The 18,164-nt window shown below is 39.5% G+C and overlaps 1 protein-coding gene and 1 long non-coding RNA gene across 12 annotated transcripts in view; one reads left to right on the top strand and one right to left on the bottom strand.

Annotated features, from left to right (window-relative positions):
• LOC107264760 (alpha,alpha-trehalose-phosphate synthase [UDP-forming]) overlaps positions 1–15,687 on the top strand; it is a 19,431-nt gene extending 3,744 nt beyond the window's left edge. For 2 of the 5 annotated variants that reach the window (XM_015733363.2, XM_015733359.2), the window contains exons 2-11: positions 791–896; positions 2,940–3,096; positions 8,842–9,006; positions 9,083–9,311; positions 9,391–9,707; positions 9,783–10,156; positions 10,242–10,433; positions 11,120–11,456; positions 11,546–11,839; positions 12,420–15,687. In XM_015733363.2, coding sequence (XP_015588849.1) covers positions 820–896; positions 2,940–3,096; positions 8,842–9,006; positions 9,083–9,311; positions 9,391–9,707; positions 9,783–10,156; positions 10,242–10,433; positions 11,120–11,456; positions 11,546–11,839; positions 12,420–12,665 — 2,388 coding nt within the window. In that variant the 5' untranslated portion in view covers positions 791–819 and the 3' untranslated portion in view covers positions 12,666–15,687. Of the gene's footprint in view, positions 1–780; positions 897–2,939; positions 3,097–8,841; positions 9,007–9,082; positions 9,312–9,390; positions 9,708–9,782; positions 10,157–10,241; positions 10,434–11,119; positions 11,457–11,545; positions 11,840–12,020; positions 12,135–12,419 lie in introns of those variants that run through there. The other 3 variants (XM_015733364.2, XM_015733361.2, XM_015733362.2) reach the window with 3 other exon arrangements.
• Positions 909–8,953, bottom strand: LOC107264766. 7 transcript variants are annotated; one of them, XR_003058893.1, is made up of 12 exons: positions 8,822–8,953; positions 8,251–8,745; positions 7,726–8,115; positions 7,081–7,652; positions 6,089–6,881; positions 5,781–5,978; positions 5,163–5,470; positions 4,973–5,067; positions 4,618–4,906; positions 4,253–4,499; positions 2,920–3,130; positions 909–2,761 (listed from the first exon to the last, which is right to left on the bottom strand). It is a non-coding gene; the product is annotated as an uncharacterized LOC107264766 (long non-coding RNA). The 7 variants fall into 7 exon arrangements; XR_003058895.1 differs by lacking the exon at positions 909–2,761 and having other exon boundaries at positions 2,998–3,130; positions 4,445–4,499; XR_003058896.1 differs by lacking the exon at positions 909–2,761 and having other exon boundaries at positions 2,998–3,130; positions 4,445–4,499; positions 4,622–4,906.
• Positions 15,688–18,164: the final 2,477 nt, after the last annotated feature.

The raw sequence follows: 18,164 nt of genomic DNA, 5'->3' as shown, positions 1-18,164 counted from the left end.
GGGAGGGGCGGGGGGAGGGGGGGAAGAGGGGACTGAAATTTCTATCAGGAAATAAAACGATAACGAGATAACCCCGCGGTCCAGTATGAAAATACGTTGAGATCCGAGGGAGTTGGGCTACGTAGGAGTTAAGAGGGGTCGTAGCGTACGAGGGGCAGAGAGAGGTACTGGGGTCGCGGCCCTCATTGATACCAGCCGCAAAAGCGCACTTTGGACCAATTCGTCGCAAGTCTAACTCGAATAAACTGGCGGTCCCGTAGCGGTGCTACTTCAGTGCCACTCGGGCTTCGTACCGGAACACACTCTTCACCCCGCGAGCTACGGGAACCCCGAAAAAGCTCTCTGGAGGCAAAGGAACCACTTTGGGACCTCTATCAGCCATGGATCTCTAGCGATACGCGTTTACCTAAAACACAAGAAAATCTACCGCAACGTACAAATCCAATCACTACAGATATTTTAAAGTCAAGAAACACTTCCACGATATATCAGAGACAATTTGTATACCTTGACGTTTGACAAAGTTTATACGTCAAACTGTAACGCGGCGCAGGGATAACTGCGATCGGGACTTTTTAAACTGTCTGTATCGTTGACATACTCTCTCGGGCACCACCTATAGTACCGTTGGCGTGACACAACTATTGTTTCTCGTAACCACGTGCTACCGTGAACTGACGTTTGCTCGAGGAACGTAAAGAGGAAGGGGTAGAACGTGGAGGGAACCGTGGCGGCTCGTGGCGAATATTTTTCCAGTCTTTTATATAAAGAAACGCCATCATGTCTACAGAGCCTGGGAGCTTCACCTCGAACGGCAGCATGATCGTCGTGAGCAACAGGTTGCCGTTTGTCCTCAAGAGGAATGAGACGACCGGGCAGCTGGAGCGCAAGGCCAGGTTAGTAACGTACCTACTATATGTATACAAGTCTGTTCAACGTCACGTGCATGCGAGCCTATTGCATTCCTAAGAAACAACACGCCACTTTAATGCCTCATCATTCGCTTCGTGTACACGTGATTCAGTGATGATTTAATTTACGAATTCTTCGCGTATCCTTAGGAATTTTAATCGATACGACAATCACGCATATCAGACGAAACGATTTAACTCGTGCTTATCAGTCAGACTGGCTAATCCACCGTGATGATTAATCTTTTGGATTTTCTTTCGTAACAGCTAGAGCCACGTATATCGACTAGTTCCTTGTTTGAGGGCAAAATTAAAGAGACGTGGATCAACTGTCTGGCCGATAATGTATTTCATTGTTTAGACGGTCGTTTTATCTTGTACTACATGATACTACATTGTAACCTTGGATCGCGAAGAGAGTAAACGAGGAGACACAGAAAGTGTTGCTTTCAAAAATTTACGATCAAATATGTCTTATGGCGTAGATATTTGAGTGTTTCGTAAGACTTTACATGTCCATATGCCGACAAGTATGCATCGATGCTCCGTATGTAAATATAAAGTTTGTTGAACTCGTCCGAGAGTCTGTGAATAATGAATAAACAAGGACTTCAACTATCGGGATAATCATAATATTAATGGATGCGTCTTGAAGCTGGATTGTTTTTTTTTTTATTTCAAGATTCGATTATTTGCCATTATCCTCCTAACGGTGTATTGGTACGATATGGACTTGGATCGATTGTTTTGTTAGCGTATTTTTTTTAATAAACAAACTGTCAGTGTTTCATGAACGATTGACAATTGTCGGTTGTAATTACGAAGGGTTCTTTATCGCTGAGTATATTGATAACTGGATACTCTCTATGTACGTTGTTATCATTATTATTGGTATCACGCGCGAGTTGCAGCAGTTACGTGGAACGAATCTATGAATTTTTTTTTTTTCTTTTAATCTCTATGAAAAATATATAGAATCTTAGTGAAGCCGGTGAACATCAGTGAGAAAAAAAAAGTATGTAAAAAAATACAGATAGAATAGAGTAAACAATGATTCGTTGACACGAGGCATCGTTTATCGTTCCAAAATTGTTATCGACGCATGGATCCTAAAAAAAGTTGATCTACGAAACTTGCGTCATATAAGCGAGCGGAGAATTGAAAAGGGCGTGTGAACTTTTAACCTCTATGATATTTCGATTGCCGATAGGAAGTCGTGCGATTACACAATTGAGCAGCAACTATGTTAGACAACATTGATTTCTGCAAGTTTACCATAAAAACTGTACGGGAGGGCTTGGGGATGGGCACGATAATGAAATTGTTGGAAAAAAATGTACGATTGCTATACGGCTAATGGCTATGTCGACTTATCGAGAGAGTCAACAGAAATTCATACGGTCTAATCTGCTATGTTTTTCTCAATCTTAATTGGCATATTGCGCAAGGTCGTCTTTTAGTTCGTATTGGAATTTCCGCAAGTTTCTTACGTACTAGTATTATATCTTTCAAGCTTACAAGGAGAGTGACAGTTTGTACTTGTTACATTTTTATTTAAGGCTTTCAGTGTCTCGATTATTCGTATAATGTTGATTTTTTCCTCCGAGATAACGGCAACGTCGTTCGGTGTATATTTTAGCGATACCCGTCGACCGGCTGATTCATAATTGTTTGCCAACACAAAATTTAACCTCAAAATCGTACGTGCTCAATGCGGCGTCCGCAGTTACGGAGATCGAATGGTTAATGGTTGGTAGTGATAACCTGAGGCCTGAGGATCGTTGAATAATCTGAGACGGTATCGGTATTCGAAAATAATATGAAACTCGTGATATCTTTCTTCCGGATTTCTATACGTGTAAAAAGTATAATTATAAATTTACCTTAGCACGTTAGTCAATTAAGCTGAATCGTTAACACAGAAGAAAAAAAAAATACAATTTAAATTTGTAGTCATTAAGACGGAATGTTGTTTACTGCTTTATTATGTACTACGGTATGTCTTTACTTTTCCTTTTATTTTTACAGCGCCGGAGGTCTTGTCACAGCCGTAGCTCCAGTCGTAATAAACGGAAATGGAGTATGGGTAGGATGGCCTGGTATGCATATGGAAAATCCGAACGAACCGATTCCTGAATCCGATCCGAACGATCGTACCCCGACTGCCGGTCTTCTCTCGCGCAAGGTACGTGAATTATGATAATATATCACGTTTAGCCCTGCCAAATATTTTTAACTGTCAACAGAGAATATTCGCGAACATCCATATAATACGTGGGCAGTTACGCTACTCTCGTTTTAGAGCGTCGACCAGCTTGTGACGTGGGAGCATTTATTTTTGGAAATTCTTGCAAAATATGTTAATTCATATTATTGTCTCATTAACGAAGCATTCCAATGACAACGTTGCAAATGGAAAATTCGTAGGTTTCAAACGGGAACAATATTACCATAAAGTATTCAGGGTCAAGAATGCCTTTTACGTGTCCGAGGTTAGCCTAAAAAAACTGTAAGCTTGGACATCTCACATACGACGAAGTCAAGGGACAACTGTTTGTGTGTACAATCGATCTCTTACGTGAAACTGCGAACTCGCTCGAGCCGCGACTAATTATAATTAACAGGATTAATTTAAGGTAACTATACGCTTCACCCTAGTCAAATCAGTGCTAAATTTTTAATAACGTTTTTACAATTTCTAGTGGCCTAATTAACAGTTCCGAGGAGTTACTCACGTAACAGCATTAGTTCTTAATATATAAATACATTCACAGCCATGACTCAAACAGAAAGCCGACTGATATATGTAAATGTCCGATGTTATGTTTTTTCGTGCAGTTTTTTAAAAGAATAAACCATAATAATAGTCCAATTGTGCCGAGCAATATCTCATTTTGATTATTCGAAGATTCTTAATCGATTGGGGATCTAGACTTTAGATAATATTGGTAGCTCAAAAGATACAACCGTTTGATTACCTATCCTAACCTAATATCAGGCATACAAGTGACTGTAACTTTTGAACAACTAATATTATACAAAATCTCGATGGTCAATCGATTGAAGATTTCTCAATAATCCAAATGAGATATTGCTCGTCATAATTGGACTATTATTATGGTTGATTCTTTTTAAAAAAATTCACGGCAAAATATGACATCGAACATCTGGATATAATGTTTGATTTTATATTCGAATCACAGCTGCGAATGTACTTGTATATCAAGAACTAATGCTGTTACGTGAGTAACTCCTCGGAACTGTTAATTAGGCCACTAGAAATTGTAAAAACGTTATTAAAAATTTAGCACTGATTTGACTAGGGTGAAGCGTATAGTTACCTTAAATTAATCCTGTTAATTATAATTAGTCGCGGCTCGAGCGAGTTCGCAGTTTCACGTAAGAGATCGATTGTACACACAAACAGTTGTCCCTTGACTTCGTCGTATGTGAGATGTCCAAGCTTACAGTTTTTTTAGGCTAACCTTGACATCGATAGTATATTTACAGCTATCGCTGCGTGCTCGACTCACCGATTCGCTCAGCTTTCAAAGGCTCATTTTCCTCCGCGCACTCCTACCAACCACACTGCAAAATAATTCCTTTCGTGTTTATCGACGTCATTTACCGAACCTTATCCTCCCTTAACGGAGAGACGATTCTACTTTTTATTTCTGCACGTGCACAATTGTTGACTTTGAATTACCTACGTGGAAGAGTGACGCTGAACGGTTACGTGATTGACGCTCTAGAATGTTAAACCGTCCTAATGGTGAATTGACCTGCCAGTAGCATTCTCTGGTACTGCACACTACCGGAGTCATGAACTCCGCTGAATAAAGTCCTTTCGAACAGTTGCTTTATTGACTTTCAAGATATCGTGTCCAGACACGATTTAAATAATCGAAACGGAAATACCGAGTACGAATTTTCATCTCTTACTTCACATTTCTTTACTCCGAGTCCAAGGGTGTTCGGTAAGCAGTAACGATGTACTACATGATAATAATAATTTATTGAAAGATAATAATTCGCTTCTCGCAAGTCCCCATTATACATACGTGGCTGTTTGTAGAGTGTCGCAAGTTTTTTTTTTTTATTGTCCGGAGTTCAGGTTTCTATTTAAAGCGTTGTCCACACTGTCTCTGCTGGTTATCTGTATTGCAGTCAGATACGACAAAAGAATTTACAAGAATAGAAATGACAAAGAAAAAGAAATCGTTCGATGATAAGAAAGGTGTTGCAACTTACGACGATTCGGTATGAAGAAGGAACGTCTTTGCTGTATAATTCTTCTTGACTCTCTTATCGCGCACTTACATAGTCATACGTGTATTACTTCACATTTATCCAGTGATTAATGGCAATCACGTTCTTCGGTATTTCTTTATCACGGCGCATAGTTCATACACCTAATTATGTGTCTATTGGCTTTGTTGTTATCCGAGGGTTGATCGTGGACCGCACCAGTGGTCAAGAGTAGAAAATCTTTAACGATACATAACCTATGACCCTGCGATTACCAGATCACCTTTCCCAAGTAGGTTAGGTTAGGTTACCTGTAATCATTGAATATTTATTATATGCCGTCGAATGGCACGACGAACAGTATATATGATCTGTGTGACTTTATAACATATGAAACATTGATTTGAATCGAATAAGAGCATACGAGGAAGAGAAGAAGGTGTCCAATCTTGTCACGTGTTAAGTTTTGATGGTATATATATGTCGAGGGACTCTATGCGCAATAAGAAAAATGATCGGTCACACTCGGTTACTGATATTTATACACATGTGGAGCATACACGTGTATATGGTGCACGCGTGATGCGCATTGTAAACGCGTGTTTCTTAAGAAAAACAGACCCCAAAATATCACCATGAATCAGATAATCTGCCTGAGCCTTCTCCTCCTCGGCCCTCCTCGGTTACACAGTAAAAACGTTTACACATGAAGCGTGTGATTTACGTGGCTTCAGGACGCTTAAAGAATGAATGTTGGATTCATTGCGAAGGTCGCTTCTTCTTGTTAGCTATTCCCAGGAGCAAAATTGGAAGACGTTTCTGTGAACAGATAATATTAGTGCGCAAAGTTTATATTTACACTGGTACTTATGCATATTTAGTTGAGTATTTTTCTTTTGAGTGATATTTTAGATAGATGGATAATGTACCTCCTCCGGCAGGCGTTAAATTTGAAGAGCTGCGCACTGAAAGGATTAATACAAGGCAGTTGCGATTGTAGACTTTTTGCAGAGTGATGGTATTTGCCGTCTTGCGCTCACGTGAAAGTCGTTAAACAGAGAATGATCTAGTTTTTTTACGATCGAAATGGATATGACGTCTGAATGTCAGTAGGTATTTGATTTTAGAACTCATCACGTACTAAAAATATCCGCGGCGTGTATTCCGTGTGATTCAGTTCCCTACGTTCGTGCACGAATCACATATCGAACAGTGTAGGTACTGATAAAGAATCTAGTACGAAAAGAGGCCGTCCAAGAAAATTGGTGGCGCTGATATCCCACGTGTACAGCAACGGATATTGCATCTCTGTGCGTAAAGCACATAGCTGTGGGAGATCGATGATAATTCTACTATCAGTGGTCTTCGTTACTGGATGTGACTGCATAAGCGATGTTTTATATCTGGATCGTCAAGTAATGCGGAATTCTTAAACGATGTTTATTTCCATTCTTTATTTTTTATTGGTGCTCTCGTCAGAACGATCACTCGTGAGATCGTGATGATCACGTGGATAAGGACAGACGTAGGACATTGGCGGTATTGACATAACGACTCACGGATTTTCAAGTATTTTTGTTATCAAGTCTTATTTATGTTTCCTTGTTTTTAAATTTGTTCAGTATCTCATATACATGCAGCACGCAGAGGAGCAGTGGTTGATCTGTTCTTCAGAATTTCCTAACAATAATTTTTTTTCCATAATACAGCTATGATGTGCAGCTGAAAATATATATATTGAATGCAGGATATTCGCTTCGAATAATCGTAGACAAACAAGCAATAGTAAATGAAAACAAGAATTGATACAATAAATATGTATCTATAAAGGCACGATACAGATAGACTCAACAGTGACTTATAAAAATCGATGACTACTTTACTATTGTCCTTCGATTTTCATTTTTCTCGTAAATCGTACCAGATCTTTGAACTTTGACTGGGTAATCAATGCGAACCGATTAATTCGTGCCTCAAACGGGAAGCCAATGAATTTAGGAAACAAAAGGGAGTTCAAACGGAAGTTCTTATCGGTATTTTCCAACCTATTTTCCCATAGTCTCTTGCAAGTCAATCTTTCACGCTGCTCTCGTTCTTTTATCCAAATTTTACGTATATCCAATACCTGAAAAAAAGATAAAAAGAAACTATCCCAGAAATCCAATTTCATCCGTACATTTTTTCTACACTTTAAGGATTGACAGCTGCGCGACCCATATGCGAACCTCCGTGTGACCTGGTACCAGTCACACAATCAGTACCCGAAGAGGCAACGATCGAATGTCGTGATCGACATCATCAGAGTTCAGAGGGGTTATCAGTTGAATGACGTGCGTAGTTAACACCGTTATCATTCGCGGCCCCAAGTTTCTTGTGATAAGTCCTAATTCACATGGACGGTCACAAGATGATCTTTCTTAATTGTATAGATGCGGAATCTCACTCGGATTCCAAAACTGATGTATGATCCAGTACCGTTGATGATATTGCGACCTAGAATTATTTCAAAAACGTATTACAATGATAACGTAATTTAATGTATTCCACTGCTTATACGATACCTTACCTTAATGAGGATGATGAGTCATTACGTGATAGTTTTGATCCACTGGAATTATCCCTCCTCGCCAATACTGTTATCCCCTTGATGGATCACGATTACGATTGCTTGCAATTTAGCTGCTGGTTTTGTCGCCAATCACGTAAACTGACTAGGTCAACGGAATCGCGTATCGGCGTTATGCAATTTTTTTCGCGATACCAGAAGCTGGATGCCTTGAATATCGGGCTGATATTGTCACTAGGCCGTAGAAAGGTCAATGTCACCCGCATATCCAGTCTAGCGTGTCGTGTTAGAGAAAAGTGAATTGAATTTCATCTATAAATCTTCAATTTGTAATCTAGAGCCACGTGTATCTTGGACGAGTCAATCTTGACGTTTGACGATAAGTTATCACTGCAAATGAAAATACTAAATATTATTTATATGCAATAAAGAAAATTATCCTACAGTATAAAGGATAGATCTGCTGCTCCATTGGTACGACGTGTTTGAATTAAATATCTTATTGTAGAGTACAATAGTGTTTACCGTCGCTATCTTAAAATACTAATCTAGTGTATTTTATATCTGTGCTCCGAGATCACTTCAATATTCCTTGTTGATCTCTCCCTATTGTGTAAAGTCGCAATCGTACTACTCATGATAATAACGTACCGATGCGCGACTTAAAGTTGTGTCTAAGGAGCGAAATATTAGCTTATCGGAAAGGCGATTGCAGCTTGCGTCAATAGTTCCGAGTATACGAGGTGTTTTGATGGCTTCGGTAGCATAAAGAATGGGATGTTACTAGTGAATAATAAGCGATTCATTCTTCGTATAATAACCAATTAACGATGAGCAGGAGGAGGCATGGCGTGGGGGTCAAAATCTTTAGAAAAATACTAAAAACAATAACTTTTATCGGGCTCGTTACGTCTGGACTTTATGCACTTCCGATTACGGTGATATCGACTGTTTTCCTCGCACGACATCGTCACTCTTCTTTTTTGCATTTTTATTATTTCTCACTAGATTAAATCCCCCCTGTAGACCAATAAGACAATATTAACGATTCAGCGAATCATTACAGGATGATTAAGTATTGCCAATAATCACGTACGTCATATTACTTTGATGCAGGTTGTTGCTGTACACGTTGAACCGGCTATATTTGATTCGTACTACAATGGGTGCTGCAATGGTACTTTCTGGCCTCTTTTTCACTCTATGCCTGATCGTGCGACTTTCATTGCTGAACATTGGCGTGCTTACACAACTGTCAACGAGGAATTTGCTGCCAAGACTGTGAGTAAAGGGTTTTATGAAAATATTGTGATGATGGGATACATAATACCTTGACGAGCTGAATGATTGTTCATAGGTCGGCGCCCTGGAGCTGATCCATAAGGAACAGGAGGGTCAAACTAATGGGACACCGTTGGTCTGGATTCATGATTATCATCTTATGCTGGCAGCTAATTGGATAAGGCAAGCTGCCGATGAGAAGAATCTGAGGTTAAAGCTTGGATTCTTCCTTCATATCCCTTTCCCACCATGGGACATCTTCAGATTGTTCCCTTGGGCTGATGAAATTCTTCAGGGTATGCTTGGTGGGTATTGACATTATTTTATTAAATTGACAAGATGGTTTACCTTGCAAAGTATCTCATTACCTAATTTCCATTGAAGGCTGCGACATGGTTGGCTTCCATATTCAGGATTATTGCCTGAACTTCGTCGACTGCTGTCAGAGATGCTTAGGGTGCAGAGTCGACCGGAAGAACCTTCTGGTGGAACATGGTGGACGTACCGTACGTGTCAGGCCACTTCCTATTGGTATTCCTTTCGACAGATTTGTCTCGTTGGCTGAGAGCGCACCTAGAGTTATGTTAACTAATCAGAAGATTGTACTGGGCGTTGATCGTCTTGATTATACCAAAGGATTGGTCCATAGACTAAAAGCTTTTGAGATGCTGCTAGAAAAACATCCGGAACATCGTGAACAAGTAACGAAACTTTTTATTAGCGGTCAATAAATGTTGTTCAGAATTTTATTTTAATCTTACCCATTGTCTTCTTAGGTCACTATGCTGCAAATTGCAGTCCCCTCTCGTACGGACGTGCGCGAATACCAGGACTTGAAGCTTGAGATGGATCAGCTCATCGGTTGTATAAACGGTCGTTTCACGACCCCAAATTGGTCTCCTATCAGATACATTTATGGCTGCGTAAGTCAGGACGAACTGGCAGCTTTCTATAGAGACGCAGCCGTTGCGCTGGTAACTCCTCTTCGTGACGGTATGAATCTCGTCGCCAAGGAATTCGTCGCTTGTCAGATAAACAACCCACCGGGTGTTTTGATCGTTTCGCCCTTTGCTGGAGCTGGTGAGATGATGCACGAAGCACTGATCTGCAATCCTTATGAGATCGACGAAGCTGCTGAGGTCATCCACAGGTTTGTTTACATTTGTATTCTTGCACGATGCAGTAATATTATTAAATAAGAAAATCTATATAGTATATATAATATGTTATTTTAGAGCACTGACTATGCCCGAAGACGAACGAACACTTAGGATGAATCACTTGCGTCGTCGCGAAAGGATCTACGATGTCAACTACTGGATGAAGTCATTCCTCCAGGTGATGGGATCTTTGGAAGAGCGTGACTCTGTTGGTGCAACGACAATGCAGCCAGTAACGATGGATGACTTTGATGATTATTTGAGCAAGTAGGTACCTTAGCAGCACCAGCTGTGCATGACTGGGCCCGGCCAGCGCATGCGCTATTGCGGGAAAATACGTTTAAATTCTCAACACACGCATGTTTTTACACTGGTAAAAACACTTGTATGCAAATTCGGATTCCGCTGGGAACCTTAATTGTCGGGATATATTTGTTCGCATATCCGGAATGACTTTGAGGATTTAAATGTCCTCTGTGACTGAACGTGTATTGTTAATTTATCCCAATGATGAGTATCACCTCGCAATTATTGTTTGTGATACGATTAATCGTTGATTCGCGAAATGCTTAATAATTTAAAGATTAAGGAAACTATTATGTTATTTAGTACGTAATGAGCATGAGTTTGGGTACGTCGCCGCGTGGGTGATACAGACTAAGAATTTAAAGAACAGTGCATGGTGCCTGAGACACTACAGTGCCGGGAACACCTATACTCGAAACAACAAATACAATTGGAACATATATATATAAGAACATCAGAAGTTATGGCGAAATTATTGAAATTCGCAAGTAACAAAATTTCTTGGAATGTATCGGGCGTTCGCCATCCGAAAACGAGAGGCAATAGCAAGCGGACTAGAAATAACGCTTTGGAAGCCGGCGGGCCCGCGCGTGCGGTCGCGACCCGACTCATGATGAAAGCCGGGTAACGATCAAGTGATGGCGCATGTCCCCTAGGTATATCGGCGATAATCACAAGCTGGCACTGCTGCTGGATTACGATGGCACCCTGGCACCTATCGCGACCCATCCCGACCTGGCAATTCTCCCGTTGGAGACAAAGAATGTCTTGCAAAGGTTGTCCAATATGTCCGATGTCTACATAGCTATTATATCAGGCAGAAATGTAAACAATGTCAAGTCTATGGTCGGAATTGATGGCATAACTTATGCTGGTAATCATGGTCTTGAAATTCTTCATCCTGACGGGAGTAAATTCGTCCACCCAATGCCTGCCGAGTTCGAAGACAAGGTAGCCGGTTTGATGCAAGCTTTACAGGATCAGGTAAGACAATCGACTGGGTCAGATTAAATCTTACATAAGAACAATGCAGTCAGTGAACTAATGAATTTGTTTGAATAAAAAAAATTAAGCTCTGCAAAGATGGTGCCTGGGTTGAGAATAAGGGAGCCTTGCTGACCTTCCATTATCGCGAAACCCCAATGGAGGGGAGACCGGAAATGGTTGAGCAAGCTAAGAAACTTATTGAAGAGACCGGCTTCAAGGCTTGCGCAGCTCATTGTGCTCTGGAAGCAAAACCACCAGTAGAATGGAACAAAGGTCGCGCTTCTATTTACATCCTGCGCACAGCTTTTGGTCTGGACTGGAGTGAACGCATCAGAATCATTTACGCCGGTGACGATGTCACGGATGAAGATGCCATGAAGGTACGTAGAGTATCGTGTAAACAAAAAAACTTGGCTATCATAGAGTAAGGATATGAGTATAAATAAATGCTCGCATGATCCGAGTCTCTAATATTCTGAAAATTGTGAACGTCGTTCAAACGTACGTCACATGGTACTCTCTGTTGCACGCTTTTGGCTCAGTAATGAGTTTGATTTATAGGCAAAGTTTGCCGATGAGACTGGCCGACAGCAATATTTTGATCAAGTTTTCAAATGTCTTGCCAAGTAATCCATCAAGTGATCAGAGGCTAATTGCAAGGAAGTCATGTGTGTGGTAAGTCTGCGGTCCTGATAGGTTATTGTCCTAATGATCAAGTTATAGTCCAAATCATCTTCCACAGTGGACACTGAAGGTATACATACACACACACGTGCACGCATTTACATTAAAACTGAAAAATAACTGAGGTTCTGTCAGTGGAGTAGAGAATGAGTCCATGTGATGTAAGCAGACGTAAATTAATGCCGTAACACAAGTTTCTAGGTTTCGTTAGACTACTCCAGAGGTAGAATCTGTAATGGAAGAAATATATATTTACATTAAATCTTGTCTGTCCAGGCACTGAAAGGTATGGCAGCAACATTCCGTGTAGCTTCATCTCACATAATTCGCACATCGGCTGAACGTCGCTTACCAAGTACGGATTCCGTGCTGACGATGCTGAAGTGGGTGGAGAGGCATTTAAGCAGACGCAAGCCCCGCCAGAATTCCGAGAAATCAACCAGATTCCGTCGTAGCAGCGGAGGCATCACCATGGAGATGTCCTTCCCGCAACAATCATTCAAGCAAACCCTGGAATCTTAGACATTTATCGATCAACTGAAGCACTCATTATTCTTGTAAAATAAGGAAGTAGAGGGATGAGTACATAGGATGAAGAATAAGGAAAAGAAAAAAGTACGAAGCTGAAGTCAAAATTGAGATAGAAGGTGAGAGGCATCTCGCGGACCTCATTTTGGAAATAATTAAAGTTTCTGACAGCTCGAGGTGCTTCCAAAATGCAATACAAGAAGCAACAACTGGAAAACTCCTAATAACTTCTACAAATTAACGATAAGCTATAGCCCTCGCTGTTGAAGATTTTCACACACAATGGAATCTCCTTGATCTGTCAATTATCTTTTTTTTCTTCTTCTACGGATAATTTTTGTTATTCGAATTTGCCATTGTCGACTGGGTTACACAAACAAGCACAGAGTGATAGTACTCGGGAAAATGCTAATCATTGGTAATAATTAATGTAACGCAGCATTCACGTGTAAGTCATGACAGTGTGGTTTAAATTATTGTCACAGTGTCGTTGTTGTCATTTGTTGCATTTGATATTGAAAAGAACAGAATTGATGTTAACTTCCTACAATAATGACGTACGAACTTAATGACGACAAACTAGTACTCTGTCGCCTGGTTTTCTAGTATTTAGAGAGACCTTAGTAGTAAGTTCCTGCCGCTCAAAACTGTTATTGGTATGAAGGCGGGCAAAGAAACATAAAATTACACATGGATGAATATAATAGTCTAGAAGTATAAACGAGCAGGAAAACGTAGAGATTATGTATTGATCATTCAGATAGTTAGACGGAAGCAAGAATTTCGCACCTAGAAAGTAGCGCTTATTCAGGAAAGAGATACCGAAAATCGTATGCGTTTTTTTTTTCATTTTTTATGCACGACCGTTATACATATATTTTTCGTCTCTTTCGTTTCTTTTCTCGATTTCAAACTCCGTCGTGAAATTAACTTTGAAGCACTGTACCAATTATAATTCTCATCTCGCGCAATACAAGATAACGTAGTAATAACGATGATCTTAAGGGTAAGTGACAATTAAAGATTAAAGAAGTAATTCGACGTAGAACCAAGGGGGAGACAAATGAATGCATAGATGGCTACGAGCAACGTAAACACTAAACACAAAGAAATAGAAAAAAAAGAGCAAAATTGAATAATATATTTTCGTCTAGAATAGTTGAAGAGATTCCGATAGTTTTTACACGTTTCTAAATGTAGATTAATGAATAAGTGGTTTGGTCGTTTCCATTGAATAGTTTCCCTATTTTTTAATTTTTTTTTTTTTAATGACCCTTCCTATAACCTTTACTAGCCTATTATATGTATAACGTAAAAGAGGACGTGGACTATCAAAGAACAAGTTTTAATTAATTACTCTTTTTTTTTTGTGAAGAAATTTTGTAAAACCTTGGCTGATGCGATGTTTTTAAGTCGTAAATAGCCCACTGTGTTTCGCCATTTTCCTTTCCGAGGATGCAATCAGTTCAGTGAGAAACCAGCCACGTTCCGAGTGGTTGTAAATTTTTAGTGAGAACGACTGTTGTAGCGATAAATGTTCAAACACACATATTCCAGAGAATCGACTGAAACGAAAATTTTGTACGCTTCATTTTGTACATAAAACAATAGCAAAAGTAAAATTCACATGTGTCTATGCATACCAAGGTTAATTAATTAAATTAAAAGTTAATTGATTAATTAATTAATTCTTAACGAGAGGATTAAAAACCCGAATATACATCCACACAGCAGACATATGTACATTACACTACGCACGCAAGCTATATCCATTAACACGTCTGATGAAGATTCGCATATATGTATAGGCCATGTGTATCTATTTTATGAAAACTAGAAACGAATCAATGAGGACCGTTTATAATCCTTATAAAGCAAGACTCAACAATACAGACGGTATACGTAATTTTTTTTGAAAGTTGCAGACAAAAAAAAGATTTCACAAAATTTAGTATTTTTCCATTCTTATTTTGAGAGTCGAAGTCGCAACCTTCTTTTGAAGAACTCATATTTCGTCAAGAGGCTTCTTCATTGAAAAGTATCGTTGAAAGTAGAATAAGTCATTGGGTGTATAGAGTCACGTCTAATAATATTCAAAGGAATTATTTATATATGTCTTTATCTGTACGCCATTGTAGCATCTTTTGATTTTCGACTTACAATGCCACACAGAAAAGGAGTTGTTTGTTCGCGTACAAAATGTAACAAGAAACTACTTAACCACAATTATTCGTACCATCGTTAATAATTCTTTTGTTTTTATAATCAACTTCTTGTTCTCTTTACTTTCACTTGGATCCTCTATTGTTAGTCCATCTTCTCCATTTTCTTTCTACCTAGCCCACAGCCCTTTCCCAACGGCCTATTCAAACTTTTTCTTTCTCTCTATTTCTCTGCCCCTTTTTATTCATTTAAGCTCACCGTTATTTAATATACTTTAGGACGACTGTATGGCAGTTAAGTTTTTCTTAGGGCTTAATTAGTATTTCGAAAGCCACACACGTCAGAGGAGAGAGTACCCATAATCTGTAATCTCGTATTTTCTTTTTTGGTATTTATTAGTCAATTATCAATCACTAGTCAATAAAATGAATGGACGATAGAACAAAATAAAGGAGGACAGAAGGAACGACCAAGCGATTAAGGAAAACAAAAAATCCATATCGATCCATCAACTGGCACCGGAAGTACGTACCATGTATAACTTGAATCGCGAAAGTATATTACCTTATGTGTGCGTATATGTATATATATGTATACTTGAACTTATTTTTATATGTGTGTATATATATATACATGTGTACATATAGAGTCTTAAAACGTTGCCTTATCAAGATCCCTATATAAACTATTCATGTTTTGTATGAGTACTTAGTTTTTACTTGGTATATATTGTAAATGCGTTTATACACCGGTTAACCAATTGTAACCTGCTCCAATGATTGTAAGGAAAGGAAAAAAGATGAAAAAATTCTTTACGATGTTACCATATTACACATATTTTTTAGTTGTCAAACGTTGTTTCTCTTTTTTTTTCATTCATTCTTATACGCAGCCTTTCCTTATACTCACACTATCGAATTTGAGAAGCCTGTTTTATCCAAAAGAATTAATTTTTTATCCTTCTAAATAATATTCCCATTGTCATATATATAAGTTTATGAGAAATAAAAAACGAATTAATTTACCCAACGTCGAAGCTGCACGGCGGAAATTCTTCAAAGTTCCTGGCCCGCACACGTATAACTGACAAGAGTAAAATCTCGTGGCCAATACGCCTTTTTGGAAATATCCAAATATTTTCATTGGCTCTCTTTGACAGTGCAGATACAATGGTTCGTGCGGGAGAGTTGTTCCAGGGTGTTTCATAAATTGCCGGCCAACATAGAACTACACGGAATAAGAGAGCGAAACCCGTGTAAGAGAGACTTACAGTATATACCAAAAATACAGTATGGTCAATGGATGCGGTATAAAGGCGCGATTACACGGTGTCCATTTCAGAAGAATGATCTGTGGGTATAGAGAAAAAGTGAGAGTGCACTGTATATACATGTATAGCAATACGCATATATAGATGTATATCCAGGTACCCAAAAGGGGCCCAACGCATTCAACAAGAGCTGAGCATTACCTTCGCTGTTTTGCCGATTCAATTGTGTGTGCGAAGAAAGGCAGCGTTTAACAAGAGTTTAATAAAAGGCAAACAGACCTCAAAGGTGAAGGAGCAGGACACGCAGAGACGTAGGGGGGCGGGCGCGCTTTCCTCTCCCTTACTCAGCTCACTCGAATGATCCCTGGTACCGGATTATTCGCCTTTGAGGGACCAGGAAGATGGAAACGCGGAAGAATACCAGTGAGACGATCCTAAAGGGGCCTCAGCTGGTCCCTGCACGGGGGTGGCTTTTCCAAAGTGTTTTTCTATGCCGGAATCAAAGCTCTCCGCGGATGAAGGATCCCTATGTTAGAGCGTGTGCGCATCCACATCCGAATATATACATAGAGAATAGACCAAGCTGGTAAACGTTTGTTGCTAACTTCCGTCTCCTTCCTATAACCAAGAACCAAAAGCAGGAAAAAAATCTACTGCATTCACAGTAGCCTGCTACTTCCGTAGCAGCTTCATTGCGACTGTTGAAGTTTAACGAACTATCGTTAAAAAAGAAAGATTAGTTAATAGAACGAAGGCCACTTTTATTACTTACGTAATTTTGTTTACGAATACAGCCGTATCCATCTGGTCTTTTAATATTGGAACACCCTGTATTAGCCATCCTTCCCTTTTTCTCGGAGTCCTTCCTCCAGACTGTATACGGTTTACGGCGCTACATCGAAATGCATGTATAGATATATACGTTTCTACTATATTTCTCAACCGTAGGTAAGTATTTCTATCCGTTGAAATAGGGACGCTAGCGGCTTAAGTTGTCTTCTTACGAGTAGGTATTATAGATATATCCGTTTCCTGTGGACTAGTAGAAATGAATGAGAACATGGCGTTGGCCATTTTTTGTACTATGGGATACGTACCTGAGTAACTGTATACATATTTCTATGAGCCGTGTAATGTACATACATAACATTTATAAACTGCCAGGGTAAGTTGGCTACGAAAAGACGTTCATGCGATAGATGCTGAAATGCAGAAAGGCAAAGAATTATTGCAACAGAAAATGTAGGTATTCTGTGAAATTTTGTAAAATGGAAATTATTTTCGTAGTAAACAGAGCAGGAGAATAATCCTTAAGATCGAGTAGGTAAGCACGATAAGACGTACTTTCATAGTGATTCGAAAGAACGACCTAAGTCTGTAACCCAGTGGAAATATGCCTCAGGCGGCAATCGATGCTGATGTAATTATCCAAACGTTGAATTTTTTATCATACTGAAACAATGGCGTATTTTCAGACCAAACATCGCGTACCGAACCCCCCGCCCCACCACTTTTGCTAACCTGACATGCTGTTGATACTTTGTGTAATAGAATAATCTGTACAAGATGGAGTGAGGTTAACCACCGCAGAATAAATTTTATCTCTCGACACGATCTCTTCTTTGTCGAATGGTAATCATTTTATAAAACTGACAGTAAAGCAAGTAAATTTATTATCCGAGGTATTTACTCTCCCTTGCTGAGCCGATCAGCTGTACTGCGCATGCGCACTGAGCATCACCGTAGAAGACTACAGAGGGCTCATCCGGGCACTTACGAAACTAACCAAATATTAATTGAATATTGATTTTAAAGATTTGTTTTATATAATCTTTCTCTGTATTTATCATATCAAATAATTGTGGATGTTTATAAAAATCTAACAAACCAGTAGATACGATAAATCGATTCGGAGTGTGCCGAAGGCTTCGCAATACCGGCATTAATTTTGTTGTGATTCGTACTTAAGATTCTGGAAGCCCGGCTGGAGTTTCCGAGGGTCCGGGTCGTCGAATATAGGGGTAATCCTCAACGACATGGAAACCTCATCGGGCTTGCCG

The sequence above is a fragment of the Cephus cinctus genome, unplaced genomic scaffold (assembly GCF_000341935.2).
Source record: "Cephus cinctus unplaced genomic scaffold, Ccin1 Ccin1_scaffold0191, whole genome shotgun sequence".
Taxonomy (NCBI): Eukaryota; Metazoa; Arthropoda; class Insecta; order Hymenoptera; family Cephidae; genus Cephus; species Cephus cinctus.
This window is presented reverse-complemented; position numbering and strand designations above follow the sequence as displayed.